The sequence below is a fragment of the Trichosurus vulpecula genome, chromosome 9 (genome assembly GCF_011100635.1).
Source record: "Trichosurus vulpecula isolate mTriVul1 chromosome 9, mTriVul1.pri, whole genome shotgun sequence".
In the NCBI taxonomy this organism is placed as follows: Eukaryota; Metazoa; Chordata; class Mammalia; order Diprotodontia; family Phalangeridae; genus Trichosurus; species Trichosurus vulpecula.
In genome coordinates, this window is record NC_050581.1 from 198,996,303 (window position 1) to 199,019,122 (window position 22,820).

The 22,820-nt window shown below is 46.0% G+C and overlaps 1 protein-coding gene across 2 annotated transcripts in view; it reads left to right on the forward strand.

The window, feature by feature from the left end:
• RALA (RAS like proto-oncogene A) overlaps positions 1-15,889 on the forward strand; it is a 58,084-nt gene extending 42,195 nt beyond the window's left edge. For both annotated transcript variants that reach the window (XM_036738885.1, XM_036738886.1), the window contains 4 exons: positions 4,840-4,983; positions 6,129-6,337; positions 11,599-11,773; positions 13,889-15,889. In XM_036738885.1, coding sequence (XP_036594780.1) covers positions 4,870-4,983; positions 6,129-6,337; positions 11,599-11,773; positions 13,889-14,011 — 621 coding nt within the window. In that variant the 5' untranslated portion in view covers positions 4,840-4,869 and the 3' untranslated portion in view covers positions 14,012-15,889. The remainder of the gene's footprint in view (positions 1-4,839; positions 4,984-6,128; positions 6,338-11,598; positions 11,774-13,888) is intronic.
• The last annotated feature ends 6,931 nt before the right edge of the window (positions 15,890-22,820 follow it).

A 22,820-nucleotide genomic window follows, 5' to 3' on the forward strand; every position in this document is an offset into this window, starting at 1 on the left:
ACTAAATACACACAGTTGGGGTAAGAGCAATCCCCTAGAAGGAAATGCCAGCCCTGGAATCTGTGCCCACCCTGCCTTGAAGTGTTGGTGTTCACTGCCCCAAAGAAGGTGGTGCAGATGCTTGTCTGAGGCTACCATTTTTCAATTCAGTAAATATTAAGTTGTGCCGCACGCTGTGCTAAGCACTGGGGATATAAAAGGAGGCAAAAAAAATACTCTCCGTCCTCAAGGAGCTTCCAGTCTAATGGGGGAGACACTGTGCAAGCAAATTACTGTGTACAGAGTGGGTAGGAAATAAGTAACAGAGGGAAGACCCTGCGATCCAGAGGGTCTGGGGAGGCTTCCGGTAGAAGGTGGAATTTTCGGAGGCCGGGGAGGTCAGTGGTCAGAGCAGAGGAGGCAGAGTGTTGTTCCAGGCCAGTGTTGCTGAATGGAAAAGTTGGTGTTGGGGACTGAGGTGGAAGAAGACTGGAAAGAGGGAGGGGGCAGGGAATGGAGGGCTTTGCATGCCAAGAGGGCGTTTATTTGTGGGGAATTTGGTCAGTTCTGGAAATATTTTCACTATTCCTCTTGATAGAAATCTCTTGATATTTTTTTCTAAGCAAAAGCAAAAGAACAAAAAAACCTCATGCCTTTCCATCTTGTTCCCTTTTACTGTCTCATGCCAGGCACTTGGTTTGTGTTAGGAGTGACCCATAGCATTTTATCAGGGAAAAGGTGGTTTTCTCCAGTGATTTGCCACCAGCCAGGGAAGTTTAATGGGAGGGGGACTGGTGGACCCAAAGATTGTCGAGGGGCCGTGAGCAGCCTGAGGACTGTCCCACCATGAGCCACGGCCCTTTCTTGCTTTTTCCTAGTTGCCCATGTTAAAGAAGGAAGTTGTAGCATCCTCAAGTGATATCCCATCTTTATTTTTTCAGTAACAACTGAGTCTTGAGGCAGAAGCTACAGTAGCCATTTTGTCACTTAATGGTTGAAGCTATTTGAGTCTTCACTATCAGAAATAATTATCTTAGAATCCAAGGTAGGAAAAATCCAGGTGGCAGATCCAGTGACCGCCAACTTAGATGTCATGAGCTGATTCTCCTGTCTGTCCCTGCCGTGTCTGAGTGTGGAGGAGGTGGCCCCAGCCCTGGCTGGGATGGCTCAGCCTGGAAAAGATAACGGGGTCTAGAGGCCAGCCGCTCCTCTGCCAGGGGCTCTGCAGGGGACAGAGAAGCAGTTCAGGAGCAGACAGTGGGCTCTGGAATTCCATGCAGACCCTGCCACCGCCGCTCTTCATTGCTTCGAATCTATCTTCCCTAGTTGTGTTTCTGAGAAGCCCCTTAGCCTCCTCCTTCCTCATCTGTAAAGTGCCATGCTTGGGTTGGATGATCACAGCTGACATTGAGATGGTACAGATGGTGTGATTTGATCCTCACAATAACCTGAGGAGGTAAATGCTGTTATGACTATTTGACAGATCAGGAAACTAAGACAAAGGTCCGGGCTAAGAAGGGGCTGAGGCTCAGGTCTTGGCTGTAGGCCCTGAGCACTACCCACTGAATCTGAGTGGCTGATAGCTGGGGTCTCTTCCAGCTGTACATCCTGCGGTCCTTACCTCCTCCTTTCTACACTTCCTCTTGTTTCCTGCCAATAGAGCAAAAGGAGTTCTGAGGCCAGACCGTTTCCTGTTGGTTCTTGTATTCCACCCCCACCCCCGCCCCCGCACTCCGCACCTGCAGGGACCAAGGACATCCTCTCACCAGCTTCCTGTGGGTTACAGAGTTGGGATTCACAAGAAGTCCTAGTGTGAATACCTGGGCAGCATTCCTAAAGAAAACAAGGCCCAAGCCCCACACTTGTATTTTGACTTTGAGTTCACTGGACCAAGTATTTCAGAGCAAACAGTGGATTGTGGGGCAGTAAACCTTTGGTTTTTTCTTTACTTGAAGGCTGAGCTTCAGATAATTACTCTTGGGGGATCTACATCTGTTGATTCTGGCCAGAATTGTTTGTTTGCTTGTTCATGCTCCCACGTGTGTCCCCTCCCCCCTCCCTCCTGTCCTGGATCTGGTTCCCTGCCTTTTGGAGGTTTTCTATGTGGCTGGGAAGCTGTGATTTAAAAAAAAAATTCCCTCCTTATTCTCTTCCTCTTTATTGCTTGGATTCTGTAAGAAAAGATAAAAATGTGCATGAGTTCAGGCTTTTAGGAACACAGCAAAAAATGTGTCAAAGACCGTCTATTAACTGCATTTCAGAAGAATGTTCAAACTCAGGTGTCTGCACGTTTTTGTTCAGGACCAGGATGGGGCCCTCTGGAGGTAGTGAAGAAACTTCAGTAAGAGGACCTGGGTTCAAATTCTGCTTTGGATTGTTTGTGACCCAAGTGACTTTAGTCAGTCACTTGATATCTCAGTTTCCTCGTGGAACCAGAAGATCTTCAAGGTCTCTTCCATCTCTGAATCAATGAGCCTTTGCCCTTGGATAGAGGGTCTAGCTATGAGGCCAGTGCTGGGGGAGCCACTGTTACAGAGTTTTGGGGAAGTGCCTCTCTGAATCTCTCTCCTTCTGTCTGGTCGTCCCAGACCCTCCCACTCTAGGACCCTAGGATGAGGGAATGATGTTATGAGACCCAGGTATAGATCGGCTGTGTTCTGTTTTGTAAATTACATGTGTAGAGGCAGCAGTGATTTGGAAACTGCCTAGAATCGCAGCTCTGCCCAATCCATTGGCTTGGAGAAATGTTTTAATTTAAGGGGAGCATGTAAGGAAATCTCTCCTTTCTCTGAGTGTTAGTTTAGGGATGGCCAACATTTCAGTATTTTTTCCTTTCAGAATAATTTTTTTTAACGTCCAATTGCTATGTGGTTTCTAGTTATTTCTTTCTTTTAAAAGTCAGGATCACAGTTTTAAAATTGTAAGAGACCTCAGAGACCATCGAGTCCAGTGCTTTCACCTCATAGATGTGGAAACTGAGACCTGTGGTGGTGAACACAGGAGGTCACCCAATCAGGTTAGAGGTGGACTTGAACCTGGGTTCTCTGACTCTGCCAGCTGAGGCTAGTGTTGTTAGGGTACTAGTAGGGAAGTGAGCCTGCTACCTCCCGAGGCAACCAGTTCATCCAGGGCTCCTGTGTCTGCTCTTTGGAGCCAAGTAGCTGCCTAGCACGAGCCCCCTCTTCTCACTCCCCTTCTCCCCAAGTCTTCTCCAAACTTAGTCTTCCTGGTCATCTTAACTAATCCCCTTGGCCTTCCTGGTTTCCTTTGTGAGTGCTGTCCACTTGGTCAGTGTGCTTCAGAGCAGTGAGCCATGGTTCTATGCCCCTCCCTGGTCCTGGAAGCCGTGCCCCCTCCTGCATCCCAGGACCCCTTCATGCTGATGTCTGGATTGGGGTTTGGAAGGCTCTTTGTTCAGACACACTCCTCTCTGTGCTCCCCTGCCATGTCCTGGGGAGGTTGATTGTTTTTGAATCTAACTGTAATACTTTACATCTCTCCTTGTCAGATTTCATCTTTCTAGATTCGGCTCAGGGTCCCCTTGCGGTCTTGATTTTCCAAAAGGGAAGAGCACAGACAGAGCCTGCAAACTGTTGTCCCAGGAGCTTGACTTCAGTTCTGGGGGAATTCTGGGATGGATCAGATGGTTCATGAGCGAGGGGCTGGGGAATTGAGGCCCCTGCCTTGGACCCGTACTGGCTCCCATCACCTCTGGTGGCCCCCTCCTCCCTTTCCAGGTTTTATGGGTCTTCTTTCCCTTGACAGTCTCTGTGATTGAGTGGTGCCAGCCTCTGTGCAGCTCCTGGCTCAGCCCCAGGCCTGGACCTCCCCGTCCTTTCCTGGTTTCTTTCAGGTCTCAGCTGAAGTCCTGCCTTGTGCAGAAAGCCCTTCTTGGTTCCCCTTGACCTCAGTGCCTCCCTCTGTGGGTGATCTTTCATTAAACCATCTACTACTTGGACGCACCCCTCCCCCATTAGAATGTGAGCCTCTTGAGGGCAGGGATTGTCTTTTGCTTTTCTTTGCAGAGTGTTTAGCCCAGTGCCTGGCACAGAGTTGGCACTTCATAAATGCTTGTTAGCTTGGATGTGTTACCTTGGGCAAGGCAGCCAGTGGCAGAGCAGGTAGTGGTGGAGGGCACTTACTTCCTCACCAGGATTTCCCTGTAGCAATGAAATCATAGATCTTTTATTTAAAAAAAAAAAAGCAGAGGAGGGCACGGGGCTAGTGGGCGCAGGGAGGTGCCAGCGGAAGTTGTCCAGGGGTAGGCCTTGTGGAGGGGGCAGCAGTGAGTGTGGAGAAGGTTCTAATCCTCCCTTACCCATGAAGGGGATGTGACAGGGCCTCTTGATGGGAAGGGCAGTAGCAGATTTATTGAGAGGTATCATCACCCACTCAAGATAACTACTTAGATGGACTTTTTTAACCAGCTATTTACCAGTTGTTCAAAAATTAATTTTCCGAACTTAAGGAATAGATGGCATTTCTCTGATGAGAGTATTGTTCAGCAGTTGTTTGTGCAGGCTTTTAGCTGCCTGCTGCTGTGGGCATGGGCTTATGAAAACCAACTCTAGCCATTGCTGGTCAGTGACCTCAGCCCAGGGCGACAGATGGATCTCTAGTAGCAGTAACAGCACCTGTGCCCCGGGAGGCTGAGCTGGCCACACTGGACACACAGACACACACACGCAGTATCCCTGGAAAGACACAGTTGGATTTCCCCAGAGCCATGTTGCTCCAGGGGCTGGTGTCGGGCAGGTTTTCTTATTTCTTCCCCTGAAGACCAAAGAAGAAATAAAATTATTCCTTCACTGCAGCTCTATGAAAGAATGGAACTAAACATGTAATTTTGCTTTTCTTTAGATTCTTCCTGGGATACTTCCCTAACCAAAGATGGCAGCCAATAAACCCAAGGGCCAGAATTCTTTGGCTTTACACAAAGTCATCATGGTGGGCAGTGGTGGTGTGGGGAAATCCGCTTTGACCCTACAGTTCATGTATGACGAGGTAAGTAAAGTTTGTTAATCAACATCATTACTGTGAGCAGCTTTCAGTGATGGACAGAAGCAGAGAAAAGGGACAGCACTTCCAGAGTGACTGGCACTGCAGTCCTCACGACTGCCCCTCAAGTTTACAATGGGGGGAACTGAGGCTCAATTAGTGACTCATGGCCCAGGCCCTAGCCACCAGACTGGGAAGCTGGAGCTATGTCGCTGTTAAGCCCTTTTCCAGCCTTCACATTCTCACGTTGTATTGGGGACTTGGCCCCCACAGTGCTCTCCTTGGAGGGGAGAGGGGCTGGGGCCATGGTTCTCTTCATATTAAAGGTGAAGAGTAAAGTGACTGTGGCCTCAAACCCATCTCTCTGCCGACTCCAGGTCCAGCCTTCTTTCCCTGGAGTGTCTTCCTAGTGCTCCTCTGTCTCTTGGCCATGTCTCCTTAGGAGATTTCCTGGTTCAGTTCAATAAATGTTGAGCACCTACTGTGAGACAGGTCCACTGTGTGACGCATTCCATAACTACTTTGGTCCTGAGTGTCCCCATGTGTCAAGAGTAATAATTCAGTGGTTTTATGTGTGTCGAGTGCTTCGTAAGCTTGAAAACCCAGTAAAAGTCCCCTGAGATTATGCATAAAATGGTTGTAGTCCTAAGTAGAGGGAGTTCCCACACTGGAATTCCCACAACAAAGATCAGGACTCAGACAGTAGGGTCAGGAACAGAAAAGGGGCCTCTGAAGGCCAGGGTATGTGAGAAAAGAATTTGATGAGCGAGTTGACAGTGGATGAACAGGAGGCCTCGATCTTGACACGGTCTTTGTTACGTGGGGATACACTCCAAAGGTTGAAATGTGTGCTGACTGCAGATAGGAGTGATGGGAGCGGGGTGCTCCTAAAGGGGGGGCAGAGCCAGAATTCCCATTCAGGACCTTTGGCTCCAAAGCCAGCTCTTCTCTTGCACACGGCCTCCGTCCTCCAGGATACACCTGGAGCAGCACACAAAGCCATCTTTTGAGTGAGGGAGGGGTCTATTAGTGCTTCAGCCTTGCTCATGTGCTTGGTTAGATGTGGGCCCACCCTGACGTTTTGCCGGATGCCAGGTTGCCCGAGTGCCCCCCAGACCAAGCCATTAAGATGTGGGTTTGTTCTTTTCCAGTTTGTAGAAGATTATGAGCCGACCAAAGCTGACAGCTACCGGAAAAAGGTCGTTCTGGATGGGGAAGAGGTCCAGATCGATATCCTCGACACTGCTGGGCAGGAGGACTATGCGGCCATCAGGGACAACTACTTCCGAAGCGGGGAGGGCTTTCTCTGTGTCTTCTCTATAACAGAGCTGGAATCTTTCGCAGCAACTGCTGACTTCAGGTATATCCCAAGCATCTGACGTGTTGTCAGGCTTCACCTTCTGGCCCAGAAATAGGAAGGGACATGTTCTCAGCTTCCTCGGGCTCTCACTGTCCCCTCTCTTTTTCTTTTTCATCATCACTGTCTAGTTCATGTTACAGCCTGTGATTCTACACCAGCAAATGTAAGCAAGTGTGTTCTTTTAATACCTTGTGTAACATTCCATCTATTGAGATGCACTTTATAACGTAGCTTAACTTTGTGGCTGCCTCCCCTGCCTGGCAGCCTTTTCTGGACTAGTCAGGCATTTTCTTCAGGCTCCCCCAGTGTTTGGGAGCACTTGGATCCCAAGGAAGGAAGCTGGATCAGGAGGAAAATCTGTCTATACAATAGGTCAGTCCCTTAGCACCAGCTTTTGATCAGGCCTGCTTGGGAACAACCATGTTCAAAGCACTGTGCTCTCACAGCAGGACCCGCACTGCCTGCCCCAGGCAAAGCTGCTGAGCTTCTTCTGAGGACGGGGGGGCACCGGTGTGTATCCCCCTTGCCCAGTATAGATCTTGGTACAGGTAGGGCAGCATTTGATTCTGTCCTCTGTTTCCAGCTTTATCCTTCTGAGAAAAATAAGTCACTGGTGAGAATTCTGGGATTTCATCACCACAGACTAGAGTGTATCTTAGAGCCACCTCCGTATTCCCAGAACATACTTTGCACATAGAAGGTGCTTAATAAATGTTTGGTCGAATTGCACCATTTTTCAGTTGATACTGTTTGTTCTTACATGACAGACAGCCCCCAACGTTGAACCCCCCCTGGCTGTGGCCATTTTCTTTTCCAAAGTGCTTTAATTTCAGTTGTTTTGTCCTAGTGTCCCCCCGCGTACACGATGGTGAATAAAGTAGAAATGGGAGGTAATCACAGAGGGAAGGAGGGCCTAGCAGTGACTGACTGGAAAAGGCCTCCTGCAGGAGGTGTGGTTTGAACTGAGTCCTGAAGGAAGCCAAGGAAATACCTTATGCATGCAGGCAGGCAATGCTCTGTACCATACTTTGGATAGTTCTTTTTTCTTATTAAATTCATTCATATCATTCCATTTTGAAATTGCCAACCACACTGAACCAACTTATGAAACCTAACCCTGCCCTCTTATAGGGACAGGGTTAACACCTGTGATGATCCACTCCTGCCAGGGCTTTTTCCTTTTTTTATTAATATATCTTATTTTTTTCCTATTGTGTATAAAAATAAATTTTAACATTAAAAAATTTTTTTGAGTTCCAAATTCTCTCCCTCTCTCCTTTCCCTCCCCCCTCATTGAGAAGGCAAGCAGTTTAACATAGGTTATATGTGTGCAGTCATGCAAAACATTTCCATATTAGTCATGTTGTGAAAGAAGAATTGGACCAAAACAAAACCAAAAAAGCCACCAAAAAAAAAAGTGAAAGTAGCATGCTTTGATCTGCCTTCAGACACCATCAGTTCTTCCTCCGGATGTGAATAGCAGTTTTCCTAATGAGACCTTTGGAATTGTCTTGGATCATCGGATTGCAGAGGAGAGCTAAGTCATTCACAGTTTGTCATCTCCAGTTTATTAAAGATTTGCCACATTGCGTAGACTGGCAGGGAGCCTGAGCATTTGTGACACTAATGCCATTGGGCCAGGTTAACGGGAGCTGAGCTCGACGGAACCTGAGCCCATCGTCTCGAAATGTTGCTGTTTGTGTGCAGCGTTCTCTTGGTTCTGCTCACTTCACTAAGCATCAGTTCGTGTCAGCCTTTCCAAGTTTTTCTGAAATCTACCAGCTCCTCATTTCTTATAGCACAGTAGTATTCCATTACATTCATGTACCACAACTTGTTCACCCATTCCCCAGTTGATGGGCACCCTCTCAGTTTCCAGGTCTTCGCCACCACAAAAAAAGCTGCTATAAATATTTTTATACAAATTGGTCCTTCTCCCCCTCTTTTTTTTTTATGTCTGGGATAGAGGCCTAGTAGTGGTATTGCTGGGTCAAAGGGTGTACACGGTTTTATAGCCCTTTAGCCTCTTCACAATGGTTGGATCAGTTCACAACTCTGCCAACAATGCATTAGTGTCCCAGTTTTCCCACATCTTCTCCAGCATTTATCATTTTCCTTTTCTACCATATTAACCAATCTGATAAGCATGAGGTGGTACCTCAGAGTTGTTTTAATTTGCATCTCTCTGAGCAGTAGTGATTTAGAGCATTTTTTCATATGACTATAGATAGATTTAATTTCTTCACCTGAAAACTGCCTGTTCATATCCTTTGACCATTTATCCATTGGAGATTGTCTTGTGTTCTTATACATTTGACTTAGTTCTCTATGTATTTCAGAAATGAGGAACAGGCCAGAACTTCATGGCAGAGTCTAGGGGCTCATTGTGAACATCGTTCTCTCATCTTCTGTGGTTTCTTTGAGGAAACCTTCTCCAAGAGGGCACAAAAGTCCCTCTGGTGAATCCCTTCCCTCCATTGGTGCAGATCACAGCTCAGCCATATCATATCCTGTGTATTTGTCCATGATCATTCTCAAACCCCCTCCTCCCCTCAGGTTCTCCCAACCCACTGCTAAAGGTCTAACCATTCTGTATTTTAATATTTCATGGGTTCCAGCAAATAGACTTTAGGATGCTCATGTTTTATCTCTTATTCTCAGTATGTTGTGAATTCAGCTTCTTTTCTGCTGATTCAGTTCCTAGACTATATAGTTTATGGTACTTCCTGTGCACAGGCTTTCATAGGTAATCTCCTGAAGCTTACATGCCTAGCTCTCTTGCTTTTGGGTTATAAGGTTTTGATTCTTGTGATGTTTCATGAATCACAGCTGAAAATTCCATTCCTGACAAAAATTTGATAATATTTTAAAGAGATGTTTTGTGGACATTTAGAAAAGGAAGCAGTAATCACAAAAGCTAACACAGCCTGATAAGTAATATGCCAGATTGACCTCACCTTTTTCCACGGGGTGAGAATGGAGCTCCAGTTACAAAACAAAATCAGTGATTGAGTGAAATCTGTAGATTTAGTTTACCTAAATCTCAACAAAGCATTTGATGAGTTTCCCACATCTTTGTGGACAGTAGTAGTAAGTACATTATGGCAGCCTCCAAAGAGGAAATGATGTTAGACTGAATTAAGAGAAACATAGGTCCAACACAGTTCTGCTGTATTGTGCCCTGATCGGATCATCTACTGGGTTTTGTGTTCTGTTCTGGGAGCCACAGTTTTGGAGAGATATGAAGGAAGAGATTCTCTAGAGAGTATCTGAGGGAGAGTGACCTAAGGTCCTTGAGAACTTGCTATGTGAGGTTCAGCTGAAGAAACAGCATGCTTATGCTAGAGGATGGGAAGATACAACTTCCTTTGAGGGTCAGCCCACAGGCCCACTTCTTAGAGGAAACCTTTCCAGAGTTCTCTTCTAGTTAATGCTTTCTCTCCTCTTAACTGTTTGCATACTGAATCTCTTTGTGGAATCTGAGCTTTTGGAGGCCAAGGACTGATTTTGTTCTGTTTTTAGAGTCGATTCAGAGAAGCTTCAGAGAGACCGTTTCTTGTTTGTCCTTCAAAGAGGACCATGACATCAGGGAGGTGATGCCATGACATGCATGTGAATTGAAGTGAGGAAGGGCTGTGCAAAGTCACCAGCCTGACTTTCTCCTCTGCAGTCATCTGGGTCCAGTGGTGAAATACAGATCAGGATGACTGGAGATGGCCTTGGGTGCAGTGGGTGATTATGGCTAAGTAAGAAGGGAGACAGAGAATGGCCTCTTTACCTAGTCAAAAAAATGGAGTCTGGGCAGGGAAGACCCTCAGAGTTTTGGGCCAAAACAGAAACAATTCCTGTTTACACTCTAATATTGAAATTAAAGAAAAACTCTCACAGTAAATAAGGGCTACTCAAAAGTAGAAGTATGTGTTTCCAGTGTTAGAGGGGTCTCCTTTCCCTTGGAGTCTCTGGTCAAAGCTGATGGAACAGCGCTTGGAGGTGTGGCCGGATAGCTTCAGCCCTCAGGCTCAGGAGGGTCTGCCTTTTAGTTTGTCCCTCACCAGCCCATGGGCAAGTCCCTTGACATCTCAAATGGTGATTGGAATATTTGCTCGGACTTGTCATCAGGTAGCTGCTGATGCCAATCTTTTAAGTGTGAAAGCCTAAACATGTGTTATGTGACTTGGCCATGTGCCAGTGGCTTTTCTGTGACTGCTTCCCTTCCCACCAGCCTTGCTAAGAGAGTAAGAGGAATGGGCATTTAGCAGTTAGCAAGGCACCTGGTCCATCCCCCGACTGTAAAGACAAAGACTAGAAGGGAAACTCTGGAGAAACCCAGGATTCTGTTGCTTTTAGATTGCAGGGATTTGAATTGTTTGCTTCTTACTCTCTGGTATTAGTATCCTAGTGAAATTGGTAACGTCTTTGTATTTCCTTTAAAATGCAAACTGTGCCCATAAATGGTTAATATATTTCTTGCAGGGGGCAATGCTGTACACAAACTCAAGGTCCCTTCACCTTATTTTTAGTTATTAACTCTACTAAAAGGTAATGTATTCAGTTTGTGAGAGTCTTTTTCATTGGTGAACCAAAGAAAGGGTGGTGTTTGTCCAGCCTTAAACTCTGGGGACTCCCATTACTTCCAGGCATCAGCACTCTGGCTCCAGCCTTCTCATACATCACCGCCTTTCACACACTCTGCACTGGAACCAAGTTGGTCTTTGTTTTAGCTCTCACATGTGACATATTCCCCTCCCTCCGTACCTTTATTTCTGCTGTGCCCATGCCAGGAATAACTTCCTCCTCTCTCTCTCTCAGAGTCCCTGGTTTCTTTCCAGCACCACCTTTTGGCACTTTGAGGCCTTTGTTCCTCGACCACCTCCCCCCACTCCTTCTACTGCATACTGTCTTTGTACACGCTTAGGTATACTCTTTACATGCTTAGGTGTGCTCGTGGTCTTGGCAGTCTCGGCAGTAGAACGTCTGTTCCTTGAGGGCAGGGCAGTCTTCCTTTATGTCTTTGTATCCCCAGCCCTTGGCCCTGGGCCTGGCACTTAATATAACAAGTGATCGTTCATCCACAGACAAGAAAAATGAGACAAAAAGTGTTTCGATCTTTTTAATGAGAATCTATCCAAATGACACGAGGGCTCAGTGTGTAAAGACAGAATGAAATTCACTACTTTGTGTAGATTTCCATTTGGCCAATACTCCATTAATTTTGAGAGAAAGAATGTGCTGATTTTCACTTTTGATTTCCTCTTTTCCAGGGAGCAGATTTTAAGAGTCAAGGAAGATGAGAACGTTCCCTTTCTTCTAGTCGGTAACAAGTCAGATTTAGAAGATAAAAGACAAGTTTCTGTAGAAGATGCAAAAAACCGAGCTGACCAGTGGAATGTGAACTACGTAGAGACCTCAGCCAAAACTCGCGCTAACGTTGATAAGGTAAAAGCCCGAGTGCAGCAGTGCCTTCCCCATTCCCCACAGCTGCTTCACTCCTGCGGCAGGGAGCACAGAGCAGGATTTCAGGCATTTTGAGAAGCTCCCATTAGCCCTGGGGGGGCTCCACCCCAACTCAGGACTGAGAGAAGTTGTCTCAGTAGCTTTCTGCCTCACTTCTCCCAGTGAAACCTAGTGAGTCCATGGACTGGCAGGTACAGCCTTGGGCTTCACCAGGTGCCTTAAGATGGGACAGGGCTGCTAGTTTACTGAGGGAGGGAAGGGTGGCTTTATCTGCTGGAAGGATCATTGCATTGTATCTGGGCTTATGCCCTCACCTGCACTCAGGGCTTAACCCACCATTGTCAGAGCTAGTGGGACCTGACTCATTTGGATTCTGTGATCCTATCCCCACTCTGACAGTCAAGTCTGTGGAAAACAGCAGAGGGAAGGGAGCAGAGATTTACCTGCTGGTGACTGGATAGATGACAGACTCGGTCTAAGTTGACAGTTGAGGGTGGCTGCTGCCATAGTCTCATTAGAGGTGGCGAGGTAGTCAAGGAGATAGACCACTCTCAACATTGACTCATAAAACTAAGAGTTGGATGGGATCTGGGAGTTTACCTGGGAGAGCCCTCTCATTTTATAAATGAGGCCCATGGTCTTTCCAGTGGAGGTTGGGATTTGATGCTGGGTCTTAGGACTCCAAATCCAGTTCTATTTCCGTAGTTGACTGTACCAGCTTGGGCCATGGCAGTAGACAGAAATCCTTGAGTGAGGCTCACCCCCAAGCACCTCAAGCTCATCATTCTGCTTTTCTTCTCCAGGCCCTCTGTCATGGTCATTTGACTCCATTTGAGGTTAAGTTCACTAAGAGCCATCTGGTAGATTGGATTGCTCTGGATTCCCCTTTGGGCCTTGATCCTTAAGTCAGGCTGATCCTATTCCTCTTTGGATTCATCCCTTTCTGATGATCAGCTGACTTGAGAAGAGCACTGATCCCTGAAAGCTGTCGATACTCCTTAAAACACGTTCTTCTTGAATCACTGTGGATATCTGGGTTTGTCTGTGAGAGCAGACATGTATTTAGGAGGATCCTGTTCATCTCAATTTTTAGTGCCTTGGTCTTTGCCACTGAGCAGATCCTTTGGCATGCTATAAGATGGGAGTCTTTGCCATTTCTTGATTTGGGGTGTTTATAAATACATCCTTAAAGAGTTTTGAGTTTAATTAAATGTGCTGCTCATAGATATCTCAACGGCATGGTTATTAAGATTTAATTCCTTCCATTATTGATCAGGAAAAAATACACACTTATGAAAAAGTGTGCTTTTTTGTTCAGTAATTTGAAGACCTTTTGTAGCTTGACACAAGACTTTCAAAGGCAGTCTTGTTCTTTAGCCTCACATTGCTTTCAAATGATAGTTGAATTATTAATTCCTTAAGAATATTGTCATTTAGCTGAGAGACTAAAAACATCCTGTTCTATTTTTGCTCATTAAAATGACCCCAGTGACTGCCAGCATGGATTGATTTGCTGCATTGTTTGACATGCTCTAATTCTGAATTCAAAATCATCTTCCCCTGCTGACAGGGTAGATGGGACTGCTTTGTCCCCAGCCTAGAGAGCTCACTGTAGCCACAGAGCGTAGAAGCAAATGCTATTAAGATAGAGTTGGGGGTGTTACAGGGGGTTTTGCATTCCTCAAGGGCTTGGAACATCACCTGGCAGAAAGTTGGCCCTTGAGATCTAGCCAGCTTCACCCCAGTAGCTTTGTACAGAGGTTAAAAAGACATTGTAGAGATTCTTCTTAGATTTTCTAGACACTCGTATGAGAACTTTCACCTCATGGTCCCTCAGTCTCAGGGGAGTGGGGTGAGGTGGAGGTTTGGAGAGGAAATTAGACCAGGTGACAACAGTGTATGTGGGCTTCTGAGGTGCCCAGAACACATTATTTCCTTCCCCACAGCTTGCTTTTCCCCGGACAAACTCTCGTGTCCTTGGTGACCCATCGAGGCCAGAGCTCCCAGGCCGCCCTTATCTACCCCTCACAGCGTTCGTCTATGAGACTGGCTACTCTCACCCAGTCTTCTAACAAGCATCTTGTTTGGTTGCCCTAGGTATTTTTTGATTTAATGAGGGAAATTCGAGCTCGGAAGGTGGAAGACAGCAAAGAGAAGAATGGGAAGAAGAAGAGGAAAAGCTTGGCCAAGCGGATCAGAGAGAGATGCTGCATTTTATAATCCAGGCCCAAACTTCCTCCTTATCTTGACCACACTAATAAACATGATTTATAAGCATTGCCATGGAAGGCTCAAGTGACTGAAATTACTTTAACGTTTTGGAAATGGTCATGTATCACTCAAAGCATGAATTGGGACTGCACTGAAAGTCACTGAGAAAAGAACCAAATTCGTGTGGCTTCGGCGGGAAGCCTCGTTCAGCCCATTTCATAATCACCTCCATGATCACAGCCCCTGAATGGAGAGTGTGAGCGAGTGAGCGTGCATGTGCGTGGCTGGGGGTGGGGTGGGGGTGCTTGAGGGGGAGCAGGGGAGAAAAGATGGCTTCCTATGGTTTCTTGTAAAGCATAAATTTCATATCATTTAAAAAGTCTCGATCTACTGCCTTGGAAAATGACGATTGTGAACACAATAGCTAAAAGAATAATGGGTGTCCAGCTGATTTCTGATGTTGTGAGAGATACAAATGACCGAAGAACAAAGGACTATCTCTGCATCGGTTTATAGGGAGAGCCTGTAATCTGCATGAATCTGTAATGCCTGGGGGAGACTCGCTGAGAGAAAGGAGGGGTGTCAGCTTGAATGGGGAGATGCTTGAACATGCCTTAATTTAAAATCTGAAAACTAGCAGGTTGCTGCAAGGTTCTGAGTCAGCTCTGTCCAAATACCTGGAAATTCGTGGGACTCCAGTTCCTGGGCCCAACGTAGACGTGCACTAGTGTTTATGCGAATGACTCTGTCTGCTCAGCTACTTTGGCTCATCTGAATTTGAAATGTGCCATCCTCTGATTCTTGGAAACCAGGATCCACAGCTGGTCACATTTAATCAAGGAAGCTTGAAAGGGAAGGCCAGTATGGAGTGATGGAAGGTGAGCTGGACCTACATGCAGGAAGGTTCAGCCCAGGCCCCTTATAGGAGAATGTTTTTTCCTTCTCTTATGTTTGGGCTGAGGAATTAGCCTTGAGTAAATTGTGAGCTGCCCTTCAATGTCTGACTTGCGTGCCTGGCTCTGGAATTGGGCACAGTGAGGACTCCTTCCCTCGTGCTGAGGCCTGTTGGGGAAGGGTCCTCCTTGCCACTGGTTAATTACTGAGTTTACATTCACCAAGAGAACGCAGTATGACCATGTTGGAATTCACATACTGGAGTGAATTGTAGATCTTGTCTTGGTGGTTTGAGTGTGTTCATCAATGAAGAACATTTCTCACCACTTCTTCATATTTGGAGTTAGTATCAAGCAAACGAACTTTCCAGAAACCTGTTTTTGGCATCTGCATTCCCAATGTGAGCACTAGTTAGATCAGAGTGCTGCCCCAAGGCAGATGGGCCTTCTGTGGTCTCCCTTCGAGGAGAAATAATTTACCAATATCTGAATTGTGTGGAGCTCTGAGAGGAAGTGAGGGGGAGGCCATGGCACACAAGGTTTTCTTTCTACACCTGTAAACCTATAACCAACAGTTCCCAAATGTTCAGGCATTCTAGTTAGCAAGTGTATCCCTGCAGCTGTCACGAGTAGTCTTCCTAGGGATTCAGCTTTACAAATGGCATTTGGTGTGTCCTGTTAACTGTGTCATTGAAGGATTTTATATGTACAGGTCCCATTTAGTAGGCCATACCATGTGCAGAATTAAAGTTCCTGTTGTAACCACGGCCAGGAATGCCAGTGTATCTTCATGTGTACTCATTTCAGTCTTATCGAACCAGGGAACCTAACCACTAACATTGTGACTTTGCTTCAAGACCTTTATCCCGGGTACTGAGGTGCTATGAAGCCAAGGGACACAGAGACCTCCTATGTCTTAGGCTGATGCCATTACCCAATTCTTTTACTTGCAATTTGAGCCATTTAAAGACCAATAAACTTCTGTTTTTTAAAATCCTCGTGGTGTTCCTTCTTGTTTAGAAAACACTGGTATGTTTCTGTCTTTACCGTGTAGTCAGCAGTTAGCAAAGCTCTTGAACTCAATGCTGGCTGGGTTTTTTCTCTCTTGCTTGCTGGGCATTGACTTAACATTAGCATGTGTTGTTAGGTTCACAGTTGGGTCTGGAAGGTAAGCTTCAGTCTAGCATATGCACCTGATGATAGGTCGCTGGTGCAAGTAGGACAAGTGGCTGCACACTAGTCATGACTACTACTAATGCCTGCTGAATTCCCATCCCACGTTGAGCCAGAATGATTGCCAAAGGCATTATGTCCAAGCTTTTTAAACAACTATAAGATGATAGATTTAGAACAGAAGGGAATCTTGGAGGCCATCTGTCTAACCTTCAGAGTAGTTAAGTGACTTGCTTCTAGTCACCCATATTGAATAGTAGAGCCAAGAATTGAACCTAGTTCCTCTTGATTCCAGAGTCTGCCATGGTACGTCTTCACGTCAACCAGCCTACCTATTCAGTTCAGTTCAAGGACCATTTATTATATGCCTACTATGTACCAAGCACATAGTAGGTACTTGATATTTCACAGAAGTTATAATTGAAAGGGACCTCAGGGCCTTTCAGTCCAAGTCATACAAGAAAAGGAATCTTTACTATGACATCTCGCAAGTAGGCAGGCATCCAGATCCAGCCTATTCTTGAAGACCAGTAGGGTGAGGAGGGAACCCACTTTCTCTAAGGCAGTCCATTCCATTTTGGGACAAACTTAATTTTTAGGAACGCTTTTCTGAATTCCTAAATTTTCCCTTTTAAAACTCCCACCCGTTACTTCCAGTTCTGTGGCCAGGTTATGTTTACTCTTCCACGGAATAGTTCTTCAAGTACCTGAAGACAGCGCTCATGTCCCTCCTCTGTGTTCCCCAGGATCAACATCTCCAGTTTGTTGAAAGACAAAAAAAAATGCCCTGATAGCTAATGTTCTTGGGGGAGATGTCCCAGTTAGACTCCTCTTTTCCCTACACAATTCCTACCATGCTCAAGGCCATTAGCTGGGCTAGGGATCCATTTTAATGATTAGGCCACTGCCAGGTCTCCAAAGCAAAAGGAACCTGGAATAATTTTGAGCTCAGAACCTTTCAAACAGGCTAGTCTGAATTTAGGACCTCTTAAAAGTCCTCCTCACTGAGTAATTGTCATAAAAGGGCTGTTGGGTCAATGGGTTTGCTATCTGCTTCAGACACTCCCCTGGCTACTAGGTGGGCATTTGTGAACCTCCCTCAGTGGTACAGAACCATGGTCCAGAATGTCAAGTTTAGTTTGGACCCCAGAATAGCTGGACTGTGGCCCATTTTAAGGAGGGAATGGGTGTCTCATGCTGTGGTTCAGCTGTGTACATGAGAGGTGATCCAAGCAGTTTCTAAGCCTTTTCTCTTCTCTTGACAGATCAAGGCAAATCGAGTATCTCAAGTATCATCTTTGCCTTTGTTAAGCCCCTTTAGCCTGGCTTCCTGGCACCTTTTATGAACATCCCATGCTTCTCCCATTTCTGCTTCTCTTACCTGGTCATGAAAGATAAGGAGAAAGGGCCTCTGAGGCTTCGTGGTTTTTTGTTTTTTTTCAGGTCCAATTTATTCGCTCTCTACTAAGGAGAACTAAGCCAATTGCTGAGAATCTCCAGGGTTTCCCCCAGGAACAAAGGCACATATTGACTGTCTTAGAAAACCCTGCTGAGACTGCCGTGAAAGATGCAAGAGATTTAAGCTTGCCATCAGTCCCCTAAGGGAGCTCACCACTATGATGCAGCAAAGTAAGAGCTTGAAGGTCTTGGGCAGGACTTACTGAGTAGCCGTATGTGCCATGACAAACCTAGAAAGGGCTGCCATCACTCCAGCACCTAAGGCAGCGTGGGGATGAAAAGAATCACATGCCAGAAGTTTATTCAGTAAATATCAATCATAAGCATTTGTTATGCACATACTATGTTCTAGGGACAGGGAATACAAAGACAAAGATGAGATGTACATAGAAAATAAAACAGAAAACATATACAAAGTAATTTCTGGGAGCAGGGTATAAGCAACTTGGAGATTAAGCCATTTACAAGCATCTACTTAGCACATACTACGTGCCAGGCAGGAGGTTGAAACATGTCTAATAATGTCCCATATATAAACAAGAAGTGACTAAGAGACAAAATTGTGCAAACATGGTTGGAAAGTCAGGTGCAGTATTTCTAAAACAAGAGTGAGGGATGCAAGCTGAACAGCCCAAGTATTGTCTGTGAAATAAAGAAGTGTGATGTTGCCTGGAGCCTGCAAATTATAGATCAGTGATCTTCATTCACTTTAATTGTCCATCACAAGCTTCCCACAGAGGCCCATCCTAGAAGAGGACCCCTGCTCTAAACCAACTGTCATTAGATTCAACTATGGGAGAATCTGACCCTAAAGAGAAGGCATCAAGCTTTTGTCATATTCTGGCTTGTTATGCTGCCCCCACCCACCCTGCACTAGAGAAAATCCAGGGAAGTCTCTTAAATAAAGCTTAGATATGACTCATGTCTAGGGTCTCCTCTTTATAGGGATCAACAGGGTCTTTATTACTCTTTACTGAGATAGTCAGAAGCAATTGTCTTATGCCTCCACTCACCATCCCTGGACTTCCCAGATCAAGACACCCCTCCCCGGCTATCACTCCACTATATGCATTTTGTCTTTCTCTCTTAGAATGCAAGCCTTTTTAAAGTCCAGGGAAGAAGTTATAAGGACCTAAACTACAACAGTGGCCATGGGCATAGAGAGGAGGGGTCACCAACAGATACTGGCTGGATGAAGGAGAAGGGGGGGAAAGAGAAGCCAAAGTAGAGGTTCTGAGACTTGTTTGGGAAGGCAGAGAGAGAAAGATGTTTTGGCATAAAAATAATGACCATTTTTGGTCAACCTGAAATTGATGGGTTGGTGGAACATCTACAGAGGTGTCCTGTGGTCCCCTGGAAAGGCTGGTCTGGAATAGTAGAGAATGGGCTAGGGATACAGGCATGGGCCATATGAATTCTGGGAGTTCTTATCCCAATTCCTACTTGCACTGACAAGTCAGGTCACAAGAGGGCCTCTGACTGCATCTCTCCTGAAGGATTCCAGGAGTCTCCCTGAGGAGCAGTGGGTTTCTTTGTCTGCTGCATTAGCTTGAGCCCCCATTTCTGCTATGTTTTCCACAATCAATCTCCTGTTATAGTTAGTCTCTTCCTTGCATCATTGATTGACTCCGTGATTAACTCTCAATTTCACAAAGAAAAGTGAAATGCCCAAATTTAGAGACACTTTCACTCCAAGTGTTCACATGGACCATTTGTGTCCAACCTGTGGTAGAGCCTTCTGAGCTTGTATTAGCCTGGTCAGCCACAGTTGGGCATGTTGTACCTTGACCCCAACATAGTGATGCCATTTTGGTCCTCCAAGAGAATGAAGACAACAACCAACCAACAGCTCCCCATCTCAGTGTCACCAGTTCACTAGCTTTTACCCAGGGATATTTACTGAGACACTATAGTAACAATTACAGCCCTCTAGTAGGAGGACTTGCTGAGCCCTTTTCAGGACTGTTTGTCCACCTTTGGTGTCCACCTGTCACCCAACTCTCACCTGTGGCTCCAAGAAGCTGGAGCATGTGCAGCAACCACACCCTGGTAAAACTGTCTCAGCAGATGGGCTAAACCAGGTTGAGGGTAACTGAGGGGCCTCAAACCCCTTGGTGGGTTAGAAGATGTCTACCCCAAGCAAGTGCAGACTTTCCCTCCAGCAGAATGGGCAGATGAGAACAATTTGTTCCAATGGCCAGGAAGGTAGTGGAAGCAGGTACTGTGGAGCACTCAGAGCTTGATCAAGCATCCAAGATGCCAAGGTCACCCACTGCATCCCAGGCTAGTCTTGCCACTGGACTTAAATGACTCTGGAAGAGAGTGAGGCTGACGACTTTGTGCACCTCTGTCTCACTTCAGTCCAATTCATGTGCAAGTCAAAACATGACCCCATGATGTCACTGGTCCTTTTAAGAAATGAAGGACAAACAGTAGCAATACTAACAAGTGAACTTACACAGCATTTCTCCCCAAAACCAGAGGCAAGCTGCCTCCTGTATACCTCAGTTCCAAAGAAGAGAGGGCTCAAAACTGAAGCAGACAATGTACAGCATCCTCCCCTTCCACGTTCACTTCTGAAGGCAGCATTGCCAGTACACAAGTCATTCCCTTTCTTACAGGATGCATCTCAGGGCCGATCCACTACAGGTGTAGGTCTTATTGGTGGTTCCTTGGGGCAGACCTCTTCTTTAGTCTTGGCTGTCAGCAAACTCTGGTATGAAGTTCCTGGACATATGGCAGCTTGGCCTTCCAACATTTGGACATTTGATGGTTGCAGCCATGTAATAGTAATTAAGGTGGGACTTTTTGCTGTTGACCATTAATGATTCTGGCCTTTGTTTGAATGGGGCAGATAAAGTGGGATGTTTTTGTATTTCTCAGCACTGAGACAATTGGGAGCCATTGATTTGTATCTGATGTGATATTGGGGGTGGGGAACTTCTCCACACCCAGCCTGGGTGAGGTCGGGGCCCTCCAGCCCTGAACAGGATATATAAGCGCAGAGGTTAGTTCTCTTTGGGAGCTCTTAGCCACAGCAAGAGTGGCGCGTGACTCTGGGCCAGCCTTTGTAATGAGCTCCCTGGCTGAACACTCGGATGTTGAAAACTATGGATTGTATTTGGTCTGTAATTCAGGGTGCTGGCTTTTTCCCCTGAACTAGGTAGATGTTATTTGTATACTGGATTAAAGTAAGATTGTTAACCCCTTAACATTGCTTTCCTTAAGTAAAGCAGATCAAAAGGACCTGTGTTGGCAGCTTTCTGGGTGCTGGTGGTTGGTGGATCTTACACCCCCACAGAAACTGCTAGCTGGATTGTTGAAACAAGCCATCACCTTCACCTAAGAGCAGGAAATAACAAATGCAAAAAGACAAAGGGCGGAGATGCCATAGATTCATGGCCGTGGGGGGGCCTAAGTTAGGGGAAAGGGTTGCTATCTCTGGCATCCCCCTCTGGCTATCCAGAAGATTACAGCAATTATTTCCCTAATCAGTCTCAGGAAAAAGAGAGTGAATAAGGTAAAGTCATCGACACCTTGTGTTGGGCTTTCAGATAGTTCAGCAGCCAACCAAAAGGCCCTCTTTTCACCATGTAGTAAGTAGACAGGAAACATGACACTCTGAAGTCCACGTGGGACTGCATCCAGCAGAACATGGTGTTTACAGTCATAAGAACTGGCCATCCATTGAACAGTCTCTTCTTATACTTGGCTTGAGCGTCATCTACAAAGAGATAGTGGCGGGAACAGAGGGGCTAGGCCAGCTCACCAAAGAGAAAGAAGAGAAGGCAGAGGACAGGTCCTGGCATTTAGAGGAATGAGCTGTAGTGGAAAGAGACAAGATGAGGAGCCATTTTATTCAAACTGACCACACGTCTGCAAACATGCCTCTGATTCATCGCCCGTGCAGTTACTACCACCTACAATGTGGAACTGGCCCCATCTCTCCATCTGCATATCTACACATCTCTCCAGGTCCAGCCCCAACAACTGCTGTGAACCTCTGAGCCTGCGCTGCCATGCATGTGGTATCCTTTTTGCCCTTCTCTCAAGAGCATCAGCCCCCAAAGGCAAAAAGTACATCTAGGACCTTGTTATGACCCTGGCACTTCCCAGAACCCTGCCTTTCAGCTCTTTTCTCCTTTTACATTTTGAACATTTTGTAGTTATTGTAGGTGGCAGGTTGATGGCGGTGCTTTTCAAGTTGGAAGAATCAACCAATCATTAAGAATTTACTGAGCACCTACTATGTACTAAGAGCTCTGATAGATACTGGAGATACAAAGACAAAAAAAATGGATGTCCCTCTCCTCGAGGAGTTTGCAGTCTATTGGGGATGGCAACATGTACTTACCTTGAGTATATGCAGAATAAGTACAACATAAATATGAATAAAACACAAGGTCTTTTGAGAAGGAAAGATGCTCCCCTTCGCCCCACAAGGGGGAGGAAGAGGGGCCAGGAAAGGCTTTCGCAGAAGGTGCTACCTGAGCTGAGTTTTGAAGGAAACAGATTTAAGAGATGGAGGTGAGGAGGCAGAGCATTCGAGGCATGGGGGTATCTAGTGCAAAAACAGGTGAGAGATGGTGTGTTGTGTGGTGTGTTTGAGGAACAGGCATATCCATTTGTATACCAAATATTTCCCACAGATTATACAGCATTTTTCTTGCAGGCTGATAATAATTGCAGCACACATACAAAAGTTTTTACCTCTAAAAAGTTTAGGCTTTATATTACTGAAAATGGTCCTCAAAACAAGTCATATTTTATTCAGTTCACTTCAGCTCAGCAAAAATTTAGTATCCTGCCTACTACATACAAAGCACATACATGACGGTGTGGGGTACATGAAGACCCAAAAGAAAGACCCTGCCTTCAAGGGGAGAGTGACAGAGGCTAGTTGGAGACAGCTAAGTCTCTTGTCTGAACTTGCACAGAGCTCACCTTGAGGTGTGACTTGATCAGGTTTTCCCTGCCCTGACAGCCTTGGGTGTAGGAATGAATAATGGGCCAGATTTGACTGCACTGATGAGAATAGCCAAGGGTGCGAAGTTATTGGAATAAGCAGAAAAAGAGAGGACTGGAGCAGACATCATGCCAGAAGCAGCAGCAGGAGGAGAAACAGCTGACGTGTCACAGGGGGCTGGCCAATGATAACTGGGCTGGCAAGAGCATGGATAGCATGTTCGACCTGATGCCACCCCACCCCCACTCCATGGACTTTGGAGCTTGTGTGGGGTTTGTAGGACTGTTTCTTGTTTATTTACCGCACAGTGAAGAATGCTGACGTAAAT